Here is a 24,921-nt window from a genome sequence, read left to right on the forward strand (position 1 = left end):
TCATAGTGACTGGTTGACCAGTCGACTATCTGCACCCTGGTAGTTAGTGCATGTCATAGGGAGTGGTTGAGTGGCCTTAGCATATCATTAGCATATTATGCTTTGATTGGTTGAACGGACGATGGGACGCCAGGACAACCAGACACTTAGCATATTAGGCTTTTATTATATAGGATAAGGCCATTGGTGGCTTGCAGAAGAAAATTTCATGGTGAGAACAATGAACAGAAGGTAAGAGCATTGAGGAATGACCTGTCTATATAAATACAGATGTAGACAGCGTGTCGTTATTTTAAGTGACTATTCAAATACTAAGGTAATCATGTGTTTTCTAGGATATCGGGAATACAGGAGTGGGCAAAAGTAGGTTTACAGTTGTGAGTACACAGGTAAACAGTTTATTCTTGTATTATGATTTATTTTGTAGTATTTATTTGTGTTACAACTATAAACCTACTTTTGTGCATCCCTGGAAAAAGACCTCTGTGATTCTTTGAGTTTGGGGATCAGATAAATGGTTTATTTTGTTTTGTTTGTTGTTGTTGTTGTTGTTGTGTGTGTGTGTGTGTGTGTGTGTGTGTGTGTGTGTGTTTATCCATTTAGAGTGGAAGGATTCTGAGATTTTCAAACTCCTGAAGGGTTAAGGGGACTTAAGATTAGAGAGGTTAACGTTCACTGGTTAGGGACAAGCCGGCAAGTACAGTGGATTACTGAAGAGCACTTTTCTAGCCCTAGCGGTTTGGCTCAGTGTTTGCTTGGAATATTGTGAATAATGAATTATTTAAAATGGCATTAAGTAGCAGGTACTTAACGCAACATGTTTTATTTTAAAACTAAATGGTTATTTCAGAAATGCATGCTTTTCACAGTGAAAACACCTCAAAAATCAAAGTAAGAGTAAGCTGTGTTTTCTTTCACATCATCTGTTTGTTTTTTATGGAATATGCATAACCTTTTAGAGGTAAATATACCTTCTGGAAAGGCAGTTTTGTAGCCCCAGCTAACTGTGCACCTTCTAGCTGTGTTACTTGGAATTTAAATAAATATGTAAAGTACAAGAATATATATATTTGCTCTGGACAATAGTGGTTCTCTTGGCCAGCACCTTCTCTGAGCTACTTCTGCACACTTCCCTGCAACCCTAAGATCAGGAGTCTGCTCTGCTTAGAGACATTTTGCCTGATCCCAGCATAACTCCTTTACAATAGCAATGAATTCAACTGTGTCTTTTTATTTCTGACACGGAATGATGGTTTCATCATCCTTTGACATCTTTAAGAATCCCTTTTAATGAATGCAAACCTGTCTCGTTTTACTACATTTCCCTAGATGGCACAAAAACAATTTAGATTCGTTTTGTTAGTCAGAACATGGCTATTTCGTTTTAAAATTAAAAAGTGGGCCGAAACCGGTTTGGCTCAGTGGATAGAGCGTCGGCCTGCGGACTGAAAGGTCCCAGGTTCGATTCTGGTCAAGGGCATGTACCTGGGTTGCGGGCACATCCCCGGTGGAGGATGTGCAGGAGGCGGCTGGTCGATGTTTCTCTCTCATCGATGTTTCTGACTCTCTATCTCTCTCCCTTCCTCTCTGTAAAAAATCAATAAAATATATTAAAAAAAAATTAAAAAGTGGTATGGCGCTAAATATTTACTTTTTTAAGTAACTAAAAATTTTAAGTTATAGAATCATTCAGGCCAGTCCTTTGGGAGTGAATATTCTGGGTCACAATCAACCAAGATTTTATTCTGAAAAATTTGAGGAATGGTTTTTTCCATTAACGCTTGCACACAGCTATGCCATAAGATTTTTTGGTAGGTGATGTGAAAATTCCTCTAAGTCATGTCTGCAATCTCAGCAGGGCTCGGGAACAGCCTACACAGCACACTAGAAAAAGATAGCTCAGCTTCCCTGGTCCTATCTTCTTCTTATTCAGACTCGACAGGCTGAAAAGAGCTCCACTTCTCAATGACTTGCTCCACGGGATGCAGGATGCTGTGCCTCTAATGAGGCAGGGCAGTCATTGCATCTTCTATGCAGAACTGCCTGGAGCCCCAGCATACCTCTCTAGCGAATTAATCATAGGAGACCTCTCAATTTTAAGACCCTGCCATCTAAGCTATAATAGCATAATCACATTATTATATCACACAAATGCAATCACATAGCTAAAAAGGAATCTCAAAAATTCACCTAGTATTTCAATTTCCTACCTTCAGGTAACCATATGAATCAACTCCCAAAGTTAAAAGTGAAAAAAGTATTAGAACTGTAGACCCTCCCCTCACTTTTCCTTTATCATTCTCTTCACACTTTTCTCTCAACCCAAGCTAACAGACAGAAACCAATTAGGAGGCAGAGGCAGAGCAGTCACACAGAAAGAATAAAGAGATCCCTGCTTTCCAGATGGAATCTGGCGGATTTAAATCCTGAGGAGCGAAAAAAGAATGTGAGTGAGGTCAGTCAGGCAAACTGTTAAAATCTCCTAGTTGGTTAGCTCTTTCAGATGCCATCTGGGAATTGGATTTGGGTTAAGTATCGAAATATAAAAGATATAACCACACCATTTAATGAGGACCTACTATGTGCCGGGTATTTATAACTACTGTGCAAAGAGAAATCATTGTCCTCATTTTACAGGCAAGAGCAAGAAGATCCCCAAAGAATTAAGTAACTTGCCCAATAAGGCTAAGCCAACAAGGCTAAGCAACTTTGCTTAGCTACTGCGTACTTATTCTGGGGTTCCACTTACGGTCATGTTGCCACCACATAACTACATTCTTCCTTATTTAGAAGAATGACTCCAAGGAATGGGGTATCAGAGGCATGGTAGGGATTCTTAATGCTAGAATCCACAGGGTTTAATCCTCTCACTGACACCGTAAGAAACTCATTGCCCAGTAATCCACAGCTACTATGATGATGATGATAAAATAATGAAACAATAATAGCACTTCAGATGCATTATCTCTTTTTTCTGCCGGGGTCCAACCCCAGCAGGTCCAGGGGTTCCCAAAGGTGTACACGGAGTCGGCAAAGAAGGAATGACACGGAGACAGCGTTCAGTTGATCAGCAGCCTAGCCAGGACCTCTAGCCAGGATCTCCAGAGAGGTTCTGCTTAGGATCTCCAGCCAGGTTCTGTGTCCATGTTCTCTTGCTAGGTTCTCCAGGTTCTCCAGCCAGGTTCTGTAGCCAAGTTCCCTCGCTAGGTTCTCCAGCCAGGTTCTGTCACCAGGTTCTAGTCAGGTTCTCTTGCCAATTTCTGTAGTCAGGTTCAGTCCAGGATCTTTTGCCATGTTCTCTCCAGCGAAGTTCTTCTGTCTGTAGGTTCTGTGTAGGTTCTGTCTTCTAAGTTCTGTGTGTAGGTTCTGTCTTCTCTTGGTTCTGTCTTCTAAGTTCTGTCTTCTTACGTCTGTATTTATACCAGTTGATTCCAATCCTATCAATCTCTATTCCAAAGGTTAGGGCGTTTCTTATCTCCATTCCAGGGAGTAAAGATTATGTAGCTTAAGCATGATTGTTCGTAGTTAAAGTGATTAATTACCCGCCTGGCACTTAGTTAAGGGGTTTTATTCCCTCCCTAACTTCAGGGGAAAATCCCTACCTGGGGAAACAACCTTTCTCAGAGACCTTGGTTAAAACACATAGTGCCAAGAAGGTGAGCAAACATATCAAGAACAGTATGCCATATATGCCAGGTCCCTTGAAACAGCAAGGATGGACCGGCTCCCGGCATTTTTCCTTATAAAAAGCCCTGAGGTAGGTCTATTCTTAGTCTCCTTTTACGGATGAGAAAACACAGGCCCTGAGAGAATGCCTTGCCCAAACTGCCACAGGTGGTGAGTGGCGGCAAGCAGAGCCCAAGCCCTTACACACTATCCCCACTGCTTCAGAGGAAATGTATCAGATCTCTCAGGTTTGCTGGGAGTGGGGAAAGTGCTGAAAATTATCATTCTACAGAATCAGCTACACTCTTTATTCTGGTCTTCAAGACCTTTCATGATCTTGCCTGTAGTTTTCAATGTTATTTTCCATCACTTCCTTTCATAAGCCCTGTGCTTCAGAAATTCTAACTATATATATAAAAGCCTAATATGCAAAGTGTCCCCTTGGGAGTTCGACCAGGAGACCGGGAGTTCGATCGCTCGCTATGACATGCACTGACCACCAAGGGGCAGCGCAGAGTGAAGGAAAGCCCTGGCTGGCAGCCGGGGAAAGGAGGCCCCAGTTGGCAGCTGGTAGGCCCTGATCAGCCCTGATTGCCAGCCAGGCCTAGGGACCCTACCCGTGCACAAATTTCATGCACCAGGCCTCTAGTTTTCTATAAATACCCTGCATTTTCTCATTTACTTAAGGCTACTCCCTTCTGTTGAAATGGCATTTCCTATAGATTCCACAAACTCTTATGCACTACAAAACGTCCCTGTTCCCAAAGAAAGAAGCTCTCCCAGGACTGAGCTTCCACAGCACTCTGTCCTCCTCCTCTCAGGACACTCGGGACATATTTATGTCCTTGACTGGGTTCCTACTTGACTCCAATAGACATTGTTTCTGTGCAAACTCTATGAAAAGATTTAATGAAATCAAAGATACAGCTTCAAGCCTATAGAAGTTGCCATCCTGAAAACTATGACCCTCACTAAGGGCTAAACAAAGTGCCCAAGTTATTCTTGTAAACACAGGAGTGTAGACTGGAGCCAGGCTCCATCACACGTCTGGCTCTGGGTACATCACTTAACTTCTCTCCACGCCAAATGCCGCGTCTGTGTTGGGAACTCATAGTGTAACTTACCTCCTGGGCTGTTGTGAGACTCAGCCAGCTCCTACCTGCAAAGTGACTAGAACAATGCACGGCTCACAATAAATGCTCCATAAACAGTTGCTACTATAATTTTTGAAATCTGTATGTATGTAGATGAAAAGTGGCGCAGATTACCAAGCCTTCAGAAAAGAACTGTCAGAAATGAAAATCTTTCAGAAAGAACAACTTAGGTGAAAAGGAGAAAAACTGGCTTATGTATTAGAGAACCAATATTCTTTTCCTCTCAAAAGTCACAGGTCAAAAGGAGATACAACTGATCCCAACAAAGTACCCAGTCGAATCATGGCAAAACAAGTTGATTATAGACTTCCAGGTAAATTACAGAGGTACTGGGATCACAGAGTATACCTGGGAACCCCAGGGAGTCTGTTTTAGGCCAAACAAAATTTAAAAATAGGTAGCTTCTACATTTAAAAACAGACCAATTCAGAATGATCTATTTAGACTTGGAATATAATTTTTCAGGAAAACAATGTTTTATGTATTGCCTGGGTTCTCTGGCTAACCATCAAAGGCAATATAACTTAATATTACTTTAGTAGTAATTACTGATCTTAACATTAACATACTGTTTCAGTTACCAGACTATTTTAATTTTAACACATATTACTAATACGTACAACAATGCTTTGCAACAAATCATATTTATTATGGGAGTGGGAATTCACAAAATCATACGTTATGAATGCAGGAGGGGATTTGCATGACAGCGAGGGCCACTATACTTCCTGGTGTGCCCAGGATAGTAATGGTTTATACTTGTCGCTCTAATATTTTTTAATATAAATATATTTTAAATGTATTTTTTATTAATTTCAGAGAGGAAGGGAGAGGGAGAGACAGAAACATCGATAATGAGAGAATCATTGATCGGCTGCCCCCTGGTCGCCCCTTCCTGGGGATGGAGACTGCAACCCGGGCATGTGTTCTGATAGGGAATCGAACCTCGACCCCCTGGTTCATAGGTTGGTGCTCAACCACTGAGCCACACTGGCCAGGCTGTTGTTTTAGTTATTAACAGCTCCCTTTCATTCTCAAGGGTCCTGGTTTGGATGAAAATTACATGGTTGCCTCCATGATACTCACCCTTAAAATACAAGTGAGGAAAGCAAGCCACAGGACAGTGCTGAGACTTAGCCGGGGTCATAGAGCTAAGTGACCAGAACCAGAACCCAGAAACAGTTGTTCCTAGTCCAGGAGTCTCCCTATCATCCTGCACAGACTCTGCAGGAGCAAGACCAGGGTGACGCCTGCCATGGGGACCAGCAGTACTTGGCAAATGTGAAGTCTATGGGAGGAAGTCTCTGGCCCTCCCAGTGGGGACTTTACGGGGTCAGGAACTGAAAGCTGAGAGATTCAGGGGATCTTGCTTATGTACCCCCTTGTGCCCACTTGTGGCTTCTTGTCCACCACCCCCACACCAGCATGGGGCAGATGGGGGAAATAAGGACTTCCGTCTTGGCCGTGTTAGGTTTGGGATGCCTTTTCAACATTTAACTGGAGATACCAACTTGGGAGACAGCAGGGACAGGGTGGTGTCTGAAGCTCAGGTCGCTCATCACAAGAGCAAGAAGAGCGCTGCACAGTCGGAGGGCACAGACAGGGCCGAGGGAGGGTGGGTGGTGTGGAGACGAGGAGCCTCGGGGCACCGAATAACCTGCCCCAATAATGAGGGAGAGAATAACAATGCCGAGGACAATAATGAGGACTAACTGCAGCTCCCGCCGTTATTGGGAACTTATTATGTTCCAGGAACTCTACCAAGCACTTTATACACATTAGCTTATCCTCTGAGGCCAGAGAGGTTATGAAACTTAACTAAGGACACGAAATAAGTAACAGAGCAGAAATGCAAGCTCCGGCCTCACGCAAGGGAGCGCTGATCTTTCTCCAATGTTCTGCGCACTGGGGTCTTATTTTCCCTCTTCTTTCCTCCGCATGTGATGACAGATAGTCTGGCTTATAGAGGTTTGTCTTCTGTGGAAACATTAATTTTTATGTTTCCTTAATGAAAATAATTACACAGAACCATGTGACTGTGACTTCAGAAGAGGTTGTCAATGCCTGTTATTTAACTTATTTTTCAATTACACGTTTGTCAATGCTGCTTTTCGCGAGTATGGAGACCATATTTCTGCCCCAAGCATGTTCTACTAGAGGAGAAATGGAAGATGTTTGCTCTTAATTTGCACTGTTTGTATTGTGGCCACGTTCATACTACAAACCACATGTTTTAAAACGACCATGAACTGTTATTTGGAAAACAGAAACACTTCTTAGAAATTCATTAATCCGTATTAACCAATACCCTATTTCATTACGCAGGGCGTTCATGTTCGCGTTTAAAGTGGGCTTGGGATTTGCTGAGAACAATTTTTCTTGAGAGTACGAACCTTTTGGGAGAGATGAGATGGTGCAATTGACACGTAAGCATAAAATTCAACAAGTATTGCTTAGTCATAAAATTTGAGGAGGCATCTGTTTTTAAAATTATATTAACAAAAAGTATAAGTATTGCCCTAACCAGTCTGGCTCAGTGGATAGAGCGTCCACCTGCGGACTGAAGGGTCCCAGGTTCGATTCCGGTCAAGGGCATGTACCTTGGTTGTGGGCAACATCCCCAGTGGGGGGTGTGCAGGAGACAGCTGATCGATGTTTCTCCCTCATCGATGTTTCTAATTCTCTATCCCTCTCCCTTCCTCTCTGTAAAAAAATCAACAAAAATATATATTTTTTAAAAAGTATAAGTATTATTATTTTGTTAAGAGTAGTTTCCAGTAACCATATTTTTACTACATGACCCTGCTCCCTGGCAATGCCCCCTGCCCCCACCCTGGACTAGGAATGGCTACGGGCCCCAGATTGGACCATTCATATCTGAGCTTTCACAGTTGAAACTGGACGTGAAAAAGCAGGCTACTGTCCCCATGAATGAAAGGCATGCAATGGTGGGGACTTTTGCCCCAGACGTGCAATGCAGACAACAGAGAAAGGAGCCAGTGAAGACGGAAGATTATGCCTCTTAAAGGAGCCTGAGAGTCATGATGGGGAGGCCCAATGCTTTCTAGATCTCCATCTCTGCCCCCACGAAAGGTGGGAGTGCCTTCCTCCCCTCCAACTCCACATCTAGTTTTATATTTCTTGATAAAGTCCCATTTTTGTGTAAGCAAGTGCCAGCAGGTTGCTGTGACTTGAATTCCAAAGAGCATTGATTAAGATATCCATTGTTTTGCAATATATGTATAAAAACACTTGGATGTTTGTTTTATTATGATGATAAATGAATTTTTCTTTGCTATGGTAACAATAAATAAAGGAATTAATTTTTAAAAAGTTTCATATATATTGTTATTAGTTCAAGTTTCTCATCAGCTGTAATGTATACTCCAATCTCACCCAAGAAATCTTCTAAAGAATGAAAGCCAGGCACAAGCACCAAGTTTGATTCTGAAGTGACAGGGGAAGAAGACTCCAAGGAGGTAAGTCTTAGGCTCTTTCTAGGTGTTTCATTCATTTAATTCTAATCTCCCACGGCTAAGAGAGGATCCTAAGTGGCAGGGACAAAGTCTCCCATTTCTTCTGCACAGTGGTGAGCACAGTACTTGGAAGATTGTATGTATTACATAGTTGATGAAATCGTGATAGTTACAACTCTCAACTTTACATATTGAAAATTTGTTATCATTCCACTGTTTAAAAGAAACATTTTGTCTCTCCCACATGAAAAAAACAGATATGCCAGGAGCGACGGTTTTCTACAACCAAACTTTCACAGCGAGTCGCTCATAGATGAGCGACTACTAGAATTCTGGTGCTACTAGAATTCTGTAGAGTTTGTGGTAACCTAATTTTCTGTAGGAAGCCATCAGTAGCTAAAACAGGCAACTAAAAATTTCATTTAGAGATGGTTTGCACTGTTGACCAATTTTATTAAACACTTTGTTGGAATACAATAGGTATCTAGGGCTAGAAAAGTCTCATTGTTCTTTTCCCATTTAGACTTTTTAGCAGGAAAAAAAAATGTCAATATACTCCTCTTTTGGCCTTTTGTAGGGTATGTGACCCAAACTCTATGTTAGGATGTAAAAAAGGCCTCTCTTTTTCTTTGCTGTAGCCTTCCACAATTTATGCGAAGCACCTGGTAATTAAATACCAAGACTGTTAGCTCCTCTGGTTCAAAGGGCCCCTCTGTTCAAACTGAGGGATAAGATAAGCTACTCTCAAGGCTGCATTTTTACATACATACCCCTCCTCCCTGCTGGTTTACAACCCAGGGATAATTAGTAGAAAGTTCCCTACCCCCCCCCCCCCCCGTACCCCCCAACCCCCATGTCCTCCCTGGCTCCTCTTCAAACAAGCCTCTTTTGAACTCTTCATAACTTTTGCTCTAAGAATGTTTTATAGACTTTGGAAAAGTACTGTAAAAAGATAAGACACCTCCCCAGGACATCTGCCCGAACTGTCCTAAAGAACTAACAAAGGCAATCCCCCAGATGTTTGCTCAATTTCACCTAGCAACAGCAGTAGCCCCCAAATCACCCTCCTTTCCTTGTCCAAGCCTTTAAAAGAAAGAGCAGCTTTTTTGTTCTTTGCCTTTTGTATTGATTAGCAATGCACTGGCCCTTTCCCTTTGGGGAAAGTAAAAATAAACTTTCTTTCTGCATCTATCTGTTCTTTTAGTTGTGAATTCTTTCACAGCCTGTCACTGGCCCCAAAAAACCCTAACACTCTATGCTTTTGCTTTTCACAAAGGAAGGCTTTCTAATACAAAGGGGAACAAGTAGGGGCTTTAAATAAAATAGGGAAATGAATCACAATGTACTGCTGTTCCGTCTTGGGCAGAGAGATTGCCAGTCTGTGTATTTGATTGATAGTTATCTTTGACCCTTCTCAGGTTTATTATGTAGTCAAGGTACTACATCCTTGAAAAAGACAGTAGGGGATAACGCAAGAATGAATCAGAGACAGAAAGCCCTGAAGAAGATACTCCCTTCTGTACATCTTAGAAGGAAACCCAGCAAGGTCCATCACAGCCTGGAATTCCATATTATGCTTTTGATTTCACAAACTAGCAGGTTTTAAGCAGTCAGTGGAGCACCTGAACGAGTAAGATGTGAAGGCAGAGGAAATCACTGCAGAGAGAAAGAACCCAGGTGCCCCTGAGTTTGTAGAAGAAAGTACACTCTGGTTCTAGCACATCAATGTTGTAGCTTCAATGGGCTAATTTGATATAGATGAAAAATTGTGTTCTTAGGTCAACAATTATACCCTTAACCACAGCTAGCAGCTTCATACTAAGTAAATGCTCACTGATGACACAAAAGGTGTAACGGGCAATATAGGATGGTGAAGTTTGGTGCCAACCCATCCCTACTATTGAAAAAGTAACTCAACATGTAATGTGATTGATCAGGAATGCCGTTCACACATTACTCTGGCCTTGACATATTTCAACTACTCTGATTGCTCTTGGGCACTGGGCAAGAACATGAGGAAGACAACAATCCATCCCATCTACATCCATGGTTCAATGGCCTTAACATCACAAAACAAAGGCACATTTGTTAGGTTCCTTTTAATTGCAAGACCCATAATAAATACATGAACAACATAATCTGCGACATAATGGAGTCCATCCTATATAATAAAAGGGTAATATGCAAACTGATCCTAACAGCAGAAGGACTGGGAATGACTGGTCACTATGACACACACTGACCACCAGGGGGCAGAAGCTCAATGCAGGAGCTGCCCCCTGGTGGTCAGTGCCCTCCCACAGGGGGAGCTCTTTTCAGCCACAAGCCAGGCTGACGGCTGCCAGTACAGCGGTGGTGGTGGGAGCCTCTCCTGCCTCCTCAGCAGCGCTAAGGATGTCCGACTGCAGCTTAGGCCTGCTTCCTGCTGGCAAGTGGACATCTCCCGAGGGCTCCTGGGCTGCCAGAGGGATGTCTGACTGCCAGCTTAGGCCTGATCCCCCAGGGAGCGGGCCTAAGCTAGCAGGTAGACATTCCCCGAGGGATCCCAGACTGCGAGAGGGCACAGGCCGGGCTGAGGGATCCCCCCGAGTACACAAATTTTTGTGCACTGGGCCTCTAGTGTGTAAATAAGACACAAACTAAACCATTGCAAGTCCCAAACAATTTCAAACTCAAATGGACTTTCTACTTTTCACTTGACAGAAGAACTAGCCATAGGACCAAAATTAGAAAACTCATATACTCTGAAGAGCTCTTATACTAAAGTTCCTTTTATAGAAAAAGTCAAACATACACAAAAATAGACAGAATAGTACAAATCCCATGGCAAGCTCATTACCACCACTCAGTTTCATCAATTATCAACTCATGACCAATTCTGCTTTATCCATACCCCTAGATATCAAGTCATTTCATCTTTAAACATTTCAGCAAATCTTTACAATTTGACTGAACATTGATAAAACTTGTGAGGTTTTATGTTCATTGCCTTTTATTTTAAATACCTATATCAGCGTAAGAGAGGAAACTGGTGTTTACTGAAAGTAAGGAGGAGAAAATTTACATCTCTCTCTCTCTCTCTCTCTCTCTCTCTCTCTCTCTCTCTCTCTCTCTGTGTGTGTGTGTGTGTGTATGTGTGTGTGGTGGTTTTGTATTTTTTTTTCTGGAATATCTGGGACCTAAATGTAGATGAAAGTTTTTTTTCCTCCTACTGAAGGAAGAGACAGAGCTGACAAGATACATTCAGTTTAATGAACACTCACTGAGCAATAGGGATGGGGCTAGATCAGCCGTGGGCAAACTACGGCCCGTGGGCCGGATCCAGCCCGTTTGAAATGAATAAAACTAAAAAAAAAAAAAGACTGTACCCTTTTATGTAATGATGTTTACTTTGAATTTATATTAGTTCACACAAACACTCCATCCATGCTTTTGTTCTGGCCCTCCGGTCCAGTTTAAGAACCCACTGTGGCCCTTGAGTCAAAAAGTTTGCCCACCCCTGGGCTAGATGCTGGAGATATAAAAAATGAGTAAAACAAAGAGCCTTTCTCTAGAATGGGTGAGACAGACACATAAGAACAAGAAACAAATGTCAAATCAATCCATGAGGCAAAGAGGTAGAGTTATAAATAGAAACATGTTCTAAAAATGGCATGTTTATCAACAGACCAATGAATAGCCTCTGAATATGTACCAGGGGATTGAGGAGAACATAAATTATAATAAATGACCATATCATATAAAGCAATAAAGGTAGCCAGCAGTAAAAAGGCATTTGAAATAACTTTGTTCCTACTGAACAGTGGAAAAATATTACTCCCCAGGTAGTTAGTTGCTTTTTCTTCCAAGCTCTGACAGCAAGTTATATGTAACTGCCCCCAGAGTTTAGTATATTATACTAGAGGCCCAGTGCACAAAATTTGTGCTTGGGTAGGGTCCCTAGTGGCTGCCGGCTGCTGGCTGGGGCCTTCCTTTGTTCCGCACCGCCCCCTGGTGGTCAGCGCACATCATAGCAAGCAATCCAACTCCCGGTCGAACTCCCGAGGGGACACTTTGCATATTAGGCTTTTATATAGAGAGATTATGATATTATATTCATTACAATTATTTGTTCATGTAATGGTCTTCCCTCCAGACTATGAGTCCTTGAGGATAGGGTCTGAATTTATTCATCCTGGGATTTAAAACCAATTCCTGCATCTACTAGAACGAAGGCTTATTGAATGAATAAGTGAATGAATTATTTACAGGTGACTTCTAATAAAATATCCAGCACTATAACTGTAGAAAAGTTAAAATATCAATTAAGTCATAAGGGTTCTTGTTATCTTAAGAATAGATTCTAGTCCCCCTTGCCGGGCATTTAAGGCCTTTCCATCTACATTGTCCCTAATCTATCCTTTTGACCTTATCTCATTATTCCCTTCTCTGAGGTCCTGTGTATGAGTAACTTTCTCTCCCTTTCATAAGCTCTGTGCTTTTCTATCTCTATGCTTTTACTCAGGAACCTCTGGAGTTTTAAATTACGCACCCTTTTCAGCATAAAATGTTTGAGCATACTTAACACTGTGCAAATATAGTACGCTCATTACAAGGCAACCATAAAATAGAAGAAAACAAGCATTTTAGGCAAATGAGGAAACACATATAGACATTTAAATCTTTTCTTTCCATGTACAGCACATTATTTCACATATGCTTCACTTTGGAAATTACTGACTTACATATAAAGAAGAAATCTCAGAGAATCTTTGTGAAAATTAACGGAAACAAAATATGTAAAGCACTTAAGAGCACTGGTCATATTGGAAACACTGTAAAAGTCAGTTAATTTCATTAACATCATTAGCATCACGCAGTTTCTTTCTACCGGAATAGTGTCCCCAAACTTATCCTCTAGCCTCACTCGTGTAGTCAAACCCCTGAAAGGCCACATTCAAATGTTATCTCTCTAAAGAATTATTTGAATGCATTCTTTACGGCGTTAGGATTTCTCAGTGTAGGGAGTACCAAATCCTATAAAGCTTAGCAAGAAGTCATGACTAAGAAACCAAAATAAAGCTGGAACCGTTGGAAAAAAATAAGAACAATTTATAAAAAAAAAAGGATACAAATGAAAAAATATGTAATTATTAACTCCAAGAAAAATAAAAATACACAAAATAAAATATAATCACAGTGTATTATCTGGCTCTATAGTAAACAATGTTTAGCTAGTCCTAATAATAGGAACACTGACTACTAATTTAACAAAAACTTGTAATATAACTGTATGGGAAAGATGGGGCATCTCTGAGATTAATAAAAAACCTAGAAATTTAGGCACATTACTTTAAAACATACAGATAACTACCAGAAGAAATAGCTAAAATATTTCAAAGTGACTGCCTGAGAAATGCTTGAAAGGTAGAACCCTTTAGTACTATTTAATCTTAAAATTCTGTGCATGTATTATATTGATCACACATTTTGAAAATAAAGACAATTTCCTTCAATTTTAAAATTAATAGCCTTCCATGTAAAGTAAAGATGGCAAGCTGAGCATATGCATTCACCTCTACTCTCTCCAGTAACTTCAGTAACACAGCAGTGAAAAGATTTACAAAAGCACAGAAATCTCCCATAGAAAGGAAAAAAAGATAAAGAAATAGAGAATAAGAAAAGATAAGAAGTTTAATGCAAGAGTCCCAGGAAGCAATTAGGATTCCAGAAAGAGAGAGACAATCACCAAAGAAGCTATTCAAACAATGTTCCTACTACAGAAGAACATGATTTTTTACTTTGAAAAGGTTGGCTATGCTCAACAAAACAGTCCAAATACACCCAAACCAAGGCACATCAACAGGAAATTTAAGAGAAATGGGGGAAAGAGATCTTCCAGCTTCCAGGGAGATAACAGTAAATTTGTACAATGAAATCAGCCATGAGAATGGCATCTGCTGTTCTCAACGGTAATGGGGAAAATTAACAGACAAGGAAGCAATGCCTTTCTCTGTTTCCTAAAAGAAACAGAATTCTATATCCAGTCAACAATCGATGTACAGAAAGAAAAAAGAAAAAAAAAAAAAGTGGCTCAGTGCTGGAGCATTGGCCTATGAACCAGAAGGTCGCGGTTTGATTCTCGGTCAGGGCATATGCCCGGGTTCCAGGCTCGGTCCCCAGTGTGGGGCATGCAGGAGGCAGACAACCATTGATACTCTCTTGTCACTGATGTTTCTATCTCTCTCTCTCCCTTCCTCTCTGAAATCAATAAAGAAAAAAAAAATTTTAAAGGCATTTTACAAGATGCAAAGGCTCCAAATATTTATTCTGATGCACTCTTCCTCAGTAATCTATTAGAAGATGTATTCATATAAAACAAGAGAATAAATAACAGGAAGACATGGAATCCAGAAAACAGGAAATCCAAAGGTTCTATTGATCAGATCATATTAAAACAGGTCTTGAGTTACTAGTTTTAAGAAGATCAAATCATTAGGAAGGCAGTAAGTTGATTTTTTTAAATGTTAAAATATTTCAAGCCTTTAGATTTACATGTATTTATACTTTTACATCAATTTGAGCATAATGGAGATGACAAGAGGTTTTAACTCTTACCTGTAACACAGCAGCAAATAAAAATACTACTACGAAGATTACAGTTAGCGAAGTGTGACCACTTTTCATCAGATGAATCGTGTAGAGGAAAATTAAATGTCCGGGAATTACTAAAAGCAGCAGAACTTGAGCAGACTTATGATTTACTCCTGTAATGTAAAATGTAAACGTTGTTAAAACAAAATCATATTTTGGTTAATAATAGGTCAGTTACTGAAATTTGAGGATTACTTTTTAGTTATGATACCACATCGCATCACATAAAATTCAACTGCTAAAAAGAAATGTATTGAAATTCGGGGATTACCTTTTAGTTACTGCATCACATAAAATTCAATTGCTAAAAATAAATTTCTTTGAAATTCTCCCTATGTTATAGGGAGCCCACCCTAAACTACCTAGCATTGTTTGCCCGTATCCATGAGGTTCCTCTTTCCGACTCATTCACAAGATATCCCAGAGAAAGGGACAAGAGAGAAAAATTGCACAGAGCTCCTCAACAACTGCAGAATTGATAGGAATGATTTCTGCTCACTGGGATTTAATGAACAAAATCTATTCTATTTAAGATCTATTTAGCACTCAGAAATAACAAAGTTGTGCAATACTCACAAAATACGTATTCAACAACTGTTGCCCGCCTATCCTCACAGAGGAGAAGTTCCTGAAATAAAACATGTAAAAATCCGCAAGCACATACCTGAACCAAAGAAAGTTCTAAATGGGTAGTAACAGCCTTTGCGTTCATCGGGCAGTTCTCCTGGAATGCTATGCAAGTGGAGGTACGTAGAAATCCTGCTCGCCTGAATGGCCACCAAATTACCACCAATCCCTGAAACACAGGAAAACAGATAGGGTGCCTCATATTTTACACAATTTGCATCAATTCAACCAACTGCAAGCCTCTTTATGTCACACCCTGGGCCGATGAAACAAAATAAAAAGTTCTTCTGAGACGCGGATTTATTTAAGTGGAGGTAGATATTCCAAAGGCATGAAAAGCATTGTTATGAAAAACATTATTTTTTTCAAATCTGACTTACTGTCTGGTCTGAAAGCAGACCAAAATAAGTTCTTTTTAAAAGTTACTATAAAATCCCAAGATATAAAACTAGGTAACAAGATGTACCATGTTTATCATCTGAATGAGAGAGAACGTATGCTAGATTTATTCAAAAGACAAGGCTAGACACTTTTCTTCTCAGGTTACTGAAAAAATTTGTATATGGCACTTTTTATAAACCTCAAGAAAGTCATCTTTTAATCTAGATTATCTTCTTATATACCCTGCACATTCTAAAGCTATATAAAAATTTCAATGTAGAGTAGACATTTTAGATATAAAAGTGGATTTTGGAGAACTTATCTTCAAATACAATGTTTTCTTATACATACGTATATAAAAGTAATTTATATTAGATGTGTCGTATATCCTGTGACATGTTTTCCCCAGGCAGAATTACTTTTTAAATTATATTCACTTGGGCTATACTCAAATCCAATTTAATGAGAGCCAGACCAAAACCTAGTAGGACTGGATTAAAATTATCTTATTAAACAGAATCCATAGAAAAATCCCTGTGAACTTAAGTACTGTAATTCCCATTTTATAGATAAGAAAAAACATAAGGCAGATTTTAAAGGGATCAGCAGGGGACTGATAGATTTTTTTCTTTTGCTTTTAATTTTTATTGAATTTAATGAGAGGGATGACAGATTTTCACGGACTCAAGTGACTCAAGCAACTGATTCAAACTGAGCTAACTCTGATTTATCCATGAAAATTGATAAGGAGCATCAGTAAAACAACACAAGATAGTAGATATAACCCAAATATCCAGAACTGAACTACCGCATGTTGCCTCACTACCCTTAAAAGCCAGGTATGCCTGACTCTCAAACTTATATCAGTAATAAGATTAAGAAACAGTTCTTTTCAAAAATGTGTTCTGCATGTTGAAAAAGGGGAAGGTCATTTTCACTCTGAGCAGCAACCTGGGGTTGGAGAGAGAATGAATGGGATGGGACAGACAGCCCTCTTCAATCTGAGCCCTAAGATTCCTATTAGCATTTAAGAGCATAGAAAGCCTTGATATCCTTATGAAATAGTATATCTAATCCTTACCATTAATAACTGGTGTGTAAACAACAATTCCAACCAAGTTTGGATCAGATACAGTTGTGTCCAGAATAAGGCCTCCAATGCTGAAAGATACAAAATCATATAAGTTAGGGAAGAGGAAAGGAAATGTACTAATTTGAAGCTGTTCTTTACATACAAACACCTCTACTTTTAAAAATAAAATAATTAGGCTGAGCCTGGCTGGTGTCGCTCAGTGGTTGAGTGTCAACCCAGGAAGCAAGAGGTCACAGGTCTGATTCCCGGTCAGGGCACATGCCCAGGTTGCGGGCTTTATCCCCAATAGGGGACATGCAGAAGGCAGCCGATTGATGAAGTTTCTCTCTCACCGATGTTTCTATCTCTCTATTCCTCTCTCTTCCTCTCTCTCTCTAAATATCAATAAGAACGTATTTTTTAAAAGAAGAGATTGTTTTTAAAAATAAAATAATTAGACATTAAAAAATAGATAAAATATATTCAAGGTAAAAATCAATGTCAATCACAAATGTTGAAAATAAAACATGATATAAGCTGTAGCCCCCACATTTCAGGGCTCTCTTTCTGATCGCCAAGATAAGTTACTTGTAAAAAGGAAAGTATATACTGTAAGTGCATATACAATGAACACTTGAAGAAAAACATTTAAAAATATTTTTGTTGCCCAGATAATAAAACTTGTTATAGAAAATATAAATAAAAAGAAAATAAAAATCAACCATAGTTACATCACTCAGAGTTACACTGTTAGCATGTTAGTAAATACCCTCCCCAGACATTTTAAAATGTGTATATGTTTAAAAATAAAAACCCAAATTGTAAAAGTATTTTCCTTCACTTTTATTAAATTTTATTTCTAGCATGCCCTAGCCGGTTTGGCTCAGTGGACAGAGTGTCAGTCTGTGGACTGAAGGGTCCTGGGTTCAATTCCTGTCAAGGGCACATGCCCAGGTTGCAGGTTCCTCTCTGGCCCGGGCCCTGGTCAGGAGCATGCAAGAGGCAACCAATTGATGTGTGTCTCTCACATCGATGTTTCTCTGTCTTTCCCTCTCCCTTTCCGTCTCCCTAAAAATCAATGGAAAAATATCCTCTGGTGAAGATAAAAAAAAAAATTATTTCTAGCAAACAAACACATGAGCATTATTTAAAAAGTGAAAGTACCACAAAGTTTATAAAATAGTCCCTGGTCCCACCCCCCAGATCCTGCCTTCCACTACCAATTCTTTTCAACTTTGTTAGCTGTTTCTTCTGGCATTTAATTCTGTATTTCTAAATAACACATTTTCCCTACTATTTCTTAACTTATAATTTTAAACATTTCCCTAAAAGCATCCACTGTGGCAGATGGAGGATTTAATCTCACTCTTCCCTCCTCACTTTAGTCCCTCACAATTCTCTTCCTCTCTCTATCCTGACAGTCTGGTTATCATTTTTGGTGAAACATTTAGAGTTTATTTTATTATAACAATGGGATCATAATTCACAACTGAAATACACAGCATCTTGTTAGATTTCCTCACTTGTACTGTTTGCTTTGTCTCATATTTTTCTTAAATTTTTTAGCTATTTATTACTAATTCAGCCTCAAATTTGTAGCGAAGTTAATGAAATGCCCCTGATTACAGTCAAGCTCATCCGGCAGGTAATCAATCGATTCCACTTTCTTTCTTCTTAGGGACATTCCTCCTGAAGCCCACTGTTCTCCCGATAGCCTGGGCAGTTGCTCTGTAGGCCTGGTGCATGGCTGGCATCCCTACCTACCCTTCAATCGCCCCATGAGGAGGCTTAGTCTATGACTGTGACCAACTCCCAGCATGTCACAGGATCCTGTTGCCTGAATCCTCCCGGAAAAAAACAACCTACATTACAGAAAAACGAACCACATGCTATCCTCATTTCTATGTCATCTTATTTCTTAGTTCCTCATTTTGATAAAATTGTCTTTTGTCAACGTTTATATGAAAGGGCCTATGGGAAACCAATATACTGAAATCCTGTGTGTCTGAAAACTTCGTGAGTCTGTCCTTACGTTTGGTTGATACTGAGACCGTATGTTATGTTCAAAACATTATCCCTCAGAATTTTGGAGGAATCGCTTCTGGTGTTGCTAGTGGGCATCATTCTGATTCCCAATCCTTTGGATGCAACTCGTTTTCATTCCGGAAGCTTTGGGGATTTTATGATGACGTGCTTTGATGCGGGTTCTTCCTACTCCAACTCATGGTGCTGGACCCGTAGTGGCCCCTTTCAATAGGCCCCTTTCAATCAATAGTGGCCCCTTTCAATAGGCCCCTTTCAGTCAATAGTGGCCCCTTTCACTCAGGAAGCCCATGTTCTTCCGTTCTGGGGAATTTCCTTATGTTATTTCTGTGATAATTTCCTCTCCTTATTGTTTGCCTCCAATTGTCTACCTCTCTGTTCTCTGTTCTACTTTCCAGGATGGTTCTACCTTCTAACTATTATACTGACTTTGTTTCTGCTGTTTGTTTATTTCTGAATTCCAAGAGCTCTTCCTGTTTTTTTTGTTTTGTTTTCAATCCTCCTCTGAAATCATTCTGCTCTTACAGAATTGTGGATGCCACCGCTTCCCTTATTTCTCTGAGGACAGCGGAGATAGTTTTTTGAGGCTTTTCAGCTCTCTCCCAGTGGTTCTCAACCTTCCTCATGCCGCGACCCTTTAATACAGTTCCTCATGTGGTGGTGACCCCCAACCATACAATTATTTTCGTTGCTACTTCATAACTGTAATTTTGCTACTGTTATGAATCGTAATGTAAATATCTGATATGCTATATGTGATTTCCGATGGTCGCGACCCACAGGTTGAGAACCGCTGCTAGACTTCCTTTGAGTACCATTTTTTTGTCTCCGTCTTTCATGTCAGAAGTCTTAATCAAATGTCTGATGAAGGGCTACCCCTCCTTAGAGGGCACAAGGGAAAGCACACTTGGAGCTCTGTGGGCCTGGGCAGAGCTGGTCAGCAGGTGGGCCTCACTGAACAATGGTCAGGTGGGCATGCAGCTCCTTCACTAAAAGACCTGCAAGGGTCAACACATGCAGGTTTTCTGTTGAGCTGAAGACCTCCCCCAGAAAGACAGGATCTGATTTCTTGCCTGGAGCTGTAAGCGGGACGGCCAGCTGGTGCTTCTGAATCTGGAGCCTCTCCATTTAGTCTCTCCAAAGTGAATTCCTGTCTTCTGCTAAGGTGGGAGGGGCAGCTGCCTGGGTGGTCAGACTAGAGAAGGGCTGTTAGGACCTAACTGCTTCTTACACACACTGCCCACCAAACTTCCTTTCAGCTTTCGGAAGTACTCAGGGCCCTAATGCCTCCACCTGTCTGGGTTCCTGAGGCTCAGATCTGGGCGCTGCTTCTGGGTGCTCCCCCTGCTGGCGGCTGGGTTTTAGCTTTTTTCCTTCTGTTAACAACTATCCACCTGATTCCTATCTTACGAATTTCTCACTTGCTGTCCTCTGTTCTCCTTCTCTTTGTAGTTTTTTAGCTTTTTATCTTTTTATTGTCATTTTGGTAGTTTTAGGAAGGAAGATAAGCACATCAATCTACCATGTTTAACAGGAAATTGATACTCATTTCTAGCTGACTCTTTTCACCAAGGGTATAATGAATACCTTTCCTCGTCAAAGACTTATAACAATGCTATTTTTAATGGCTGACTGATACTCCTTTTTGTGACTGCATCACACTTCATTTGATCAATATCTGACTGCTAGGCCTCTAAGGTATTCTCTCTTTCTTTCGTTAAAAATTCCACGGTGATTAGGGTCCCTGGAACTAAATCTGTTGCATATATCCTTAATTATATTCTTAAGTCCTGTCAGAGGCCTAGAGGTGGAAATAGTTGAATGGCATACACATTCCTAAGGCTTTCTGATACCTATCTGAGCAATTTACTATGAAAAACAAGTAATGTTCTTGTCAGGTTACAACACACACACAAAAAAAAACACACCCACACTACAAACACACACATACAAAGACAAACACCACTAAATTTCACTCAGCAATCTGGTAAAGATTTGGTTGGAGAGAAGTTTACAACTGGTAGCCAAATGAGGTTCTCTATATCTACTGATTTCTGTAATTTCTATCACATATATCCATTATCACTTTGGATAATAAAGAATTGACCCAATATACATAATATAATTGACCCAAGAAATAAAACAGGCAATCGATTTGTTTTAATGTACACATAGATACAGGCACATAGATTGCGCGCGCGCACACACACACACACACACACACACACATTTAATACTAACCTACTTATAACCATAGCGGTTATGACAGGCTCCCAGCCCGAGTGGAGCACTGTCCTGGTGGCTGGATGTTTGGCTGCTACTATAATCCAGATAGGAGTTAGAGCCAAGAAAAAGACACCAACCAACGGAGAAATGTAGTAATAATTCTCTAAAATTGAAAAAGAGACAGCATTTCAGTATCTGTTCTAACCATGTAGCGAATATTAAAAATTTACCAGAAGGTATGATATGAAACGTATTCACAGGCTATTTATTTTCTACAAATTTCAAACAACTTTAAAACTGTAGGTAAGGTGCCCAGCCCAAATGGCTCAGTGATCAAGCATCCACCTATGAACTAGGAGGTCACGGTTCGATTCCCGGTCAGGGTACATGCCTGAGTAGCAGGCTCAATCCCCAGTGTGGGGCGCACAAGAGGCAGCTGATCAATGATTCTCTCTCATCATTGATATTTTTCTCTTTCTCTCCCTCTACATTCTTTTCTCTGAAATCAATAAAAATATATTTAAAATAAATAAAACTGTAGATAAGATAAAAATATTAATGTAACTGAAAACTAATACATTAATTCAGCAAACATTTATTGAAATACCTATGTGACCTAGCAATAATAGGATGGGAACAGCAATAATAATAATAGGATGGGAACAGCAATAATAATAATAAAATAATAATTAAAACAACAAGAGTAAAAAAGCCAACATTTATTTGGCTCCTACTATTAACCAAGCATTGTGGGAAATGCTTTATATTCATTGACTCGTTTAATTGCCCTCACAAGTATGAGGAGAACACTGTCATTCTTTTTTTTCTATTAAATTTATTGGGGTGACATTGGTCAACATACACATACAGGTTTCAGGTGTGGGTTTCTATGTTATAAGATATGTATGTCATTTTTATTTAATAACAAACTGAGGCTTAAGAGTTTATAGGATAGAAAACTGGAAAAGAGGAAGCTATCAGAGAAAGAGCTTGAGAACTGACTATCAAGCCTTAGTGTGAACTCCACAAGGCTAGGCCAAGAATAACTGGGGATTTGTCACTCAAGACCTACCCCCCTTTAGAGGAGAGGCCTCTTTGAACACCGAGAACATTCACTAGACCCAAGAAGGGTAGCAAAGCTAGCCCTAGTGCCGGGAGCCGGTCCATGCTTGCTGTTTCAAGGGACCTGGCATATATGCACTATGTGTTTTAACCAAGGTCTCTGAGAAAGGTTGTTTCCCCAGGTAGGGATTTTCCATACTGAGTCTAAAGAAATAAGACTCTGTATTGATCTTTTACTCCGTCCACACCTTTGGGGACCCCTGGACCCGCTGGGGTTGGACCCCAGCATCTGGCGCCCGAACAGGGACCCCTAGGTAAGCGCCCCGCACTCGGGACAGATAGGACTCCACCGTAGAAAGAGGGTGGATAGTCTTTGCCCCACAATCGGGACGGATCGGACTCCACCATAGGAAGAAGGTGGATAGTCTTCGCCAACTTCGTCCACACCTTTGGGAAGCCCTGGAACAGGATTCCCCTAGGTAAGCCCCCCCCTTCATTGAGAACTCCCACACTCGGGACGGATAGGACTCCACCAGGGTACTGCAGACCCCCCTACAGAGGATAAGTAGGGTAAGAAGGTGGATAGTACAGAACTTAGGTTGAGAAGATGTGCCATACTGAGTCCAAAGAAAGAAGACTCTGTATTGCCCCTGAAGTTAGGGAGGGAATAAAACCTCTTAACTAGTGCCAGGTGGGTAATTCAAGAGAACCTGACTAGAACCTGGTGACTGAACCCGGCTGGAGAACCTGGGCAGAACCTGGCTGGAGAACCTAGCGAGGGAACATGGCTACAGAACCTGGCTGGAGAACCTAGCGAGGGAACATGGCTACAGAACCTGGCTGGAGAACCTGGAGAGCCTAGCAAGAGAACATGGACACAGACCCTGGCAGGAGATCCTAAGCAGATCTTCACTGGAGATCCTGACCAGAACCTGGCTAGAGATCCTGGCTAGGCTGCTGATCAACTGAACGCTGTCTCCGTGTCATTCCTTCTTCGCCGACTCCGTCCACACCTTTGGGGACCCCTGGACCTGCTGGGGTTGGACCCTGGCACCCTAGTGTCAGGTGTGCTGTAGCTTCTCCCCAGTCAAACTCAGAACCAAGCCTTGTGAGGCTCAAGCTAATCCACAAACAACAGCCCACAAGAACAAAGTCCAATACTTTGCAAAGAAAAAAATCGAGCATGTAACAATATTACATTCACAATGTCAAGCATCCAACCAAAGATTGCTTTTAAGAGTTTGGGATAATATTTGGTAGCATTTACAAGCTTCATTAAATACACTGAGACATCCTACTTCCGTTAGACATGTCACCAGTCTCATAAAAGTATCCAAGTACTTATATTAATCTTTATAAAGCTAATAAATTAAATGTACAAATAGTGAGTCTTAAATTTTCATAAATACTCATATATATATATATATATATATATATATATATATATATATATACACACACACACACACACACACACAAATTTGGTAAGATTTTGATATAAAAACCACAAAAATAGGTCAATTACTTAATTATGAATTTAAAAATGGAATTAGAAGACTGACATGTTACTCCAAAGGGCTAAGTTAACAAGTGCACACACACAAAAATATGTACTGCTTCATTAGCATAAAACCATTAAACACATGAGTCGAATTCTCAAATATTTTTATATTTAAATCTCCCTAAGTTTAGAAAATTGCCTGTCTCTTCTTGAAACAGTTACATCATTCCAGGACATTTTGGTTATATCATTTTAACTGATGGAGGTTTTATTATTATCAGAGATTATTATCAGCCAGGGCATTCTGGATTCTTCTCAGTGACTCTAATACTTACTTTGTATAGGAGAGACTTTATAACTTAAAGACAATTGATCTCATAGTCCTTGTAGCCTTAGATTTAAGTTAAATGTTACTAAATTTTCCTGACATGTCACAAAATTCTTCAACCCTATTCATATTATCTTTCACTGAATTTTGTATTTCTTCATCTTCCTAACATATTTACAGAACTTCTCACCTATGCCTAAAGATATTCAAACCCTTTTCTATCAGGAAAGAACACCTTACTATAGATATTAAAATAATATCCAAACAACTTTATTCTTGTGGCTTTATCTGATCTTCCATCACATCTTCAAAATAATTATACTCACAAAATTCATTGAAAGATTTTCTTCCATTTAAGGGACTTTGACTAACCCTACATATAGTTTCATTTTTTTCTCTATGATTTTTAAAAAATGAAAAAAACCTGTATTGAATGGATTCCCAGTTCTCCTTTTTAAACCACTGGATAAGGATTTAAAAAATCCTAATTAGGAAGCATTCTTATCTCCTAAAACAAGCAAGGTTGCCAACAATCTCTTTATAGGGTTAAACAGAAATGAAAAGCATTAAAATCCATTAAACACAATTGAAAAGAACTATTTTGCTAGGTCAGATCATCTTAGTATTTCATTTTCAGGTCAACAGAGGAGCACCATGCCAGGCTTTTAAGTTATTCTCAACATTAAATCTCCGGAAGGTCATCTGAAGTGGAAAAAAAACAACACCCATCCCAACCCCTGAATCACTGCCCT

General features: G+C 40.1%; 1 protein-coding gene across 7 annotated transcripts in view; it reads right to left on the reverse strand.

The window, feature by feature from the left end:
* The window catches only part of SLC41A2 (solute carrier family 41 member 2), an 87,339-nt gene that overhangs the window by 3,849 nt on the left and 58,569 nt on the right, over positions 1 to 24,921 (reverse strand). For 6 of the 7 annotated variants that reach the window (XM_036299739.1, XM_036299740.1, XM_036299745.1 and 3 more), the window contains 4 exons: positions 21,294 to 21,441; positions 17,019 to 17,098; positions 15,594 to 15,725; positions 14,894 to 15,042 (listed from right to left, as the gene is read on the reverse strand). In XM_036299739.1, coding sequence (XP_036155632.1) covers positions 14,894 to 15,042; positions 15,594 to 15,725; positions 17,019 to 17,098; positions 21,294 to 21,441 — 509 coding nt within the window. Of the gene's footprint in view, positions 1 to 5,778; positions 6,798 to 14,893; positions 15,043 to 15,593; positions 15,726 to 17,018; positions 17,099 to 21,293; positions 21,442 to 24,921 lie in introns of those variants that run through there. The other variant, XM_036299744.1, reaches the window with a different exon arrangement.

The sequence above is a fragment of the Myotis myotis genome, unplaced genomic scaffold (assembly GCF_014108235.1).
Source record: "Myotis myotis isolate mMyoMyo1 unplaced genomic scaffold, mMyoMyo1.p scaffold_m19_p_3, whole genome shotgun sequence".
Taxonomy (NCBI): domain Eukaryota; kingdom Metazoa; phylum Chordata; class Mammalia; order Chiroptera; family Vespertilionidae; genus Myotis; species Myotis myotis.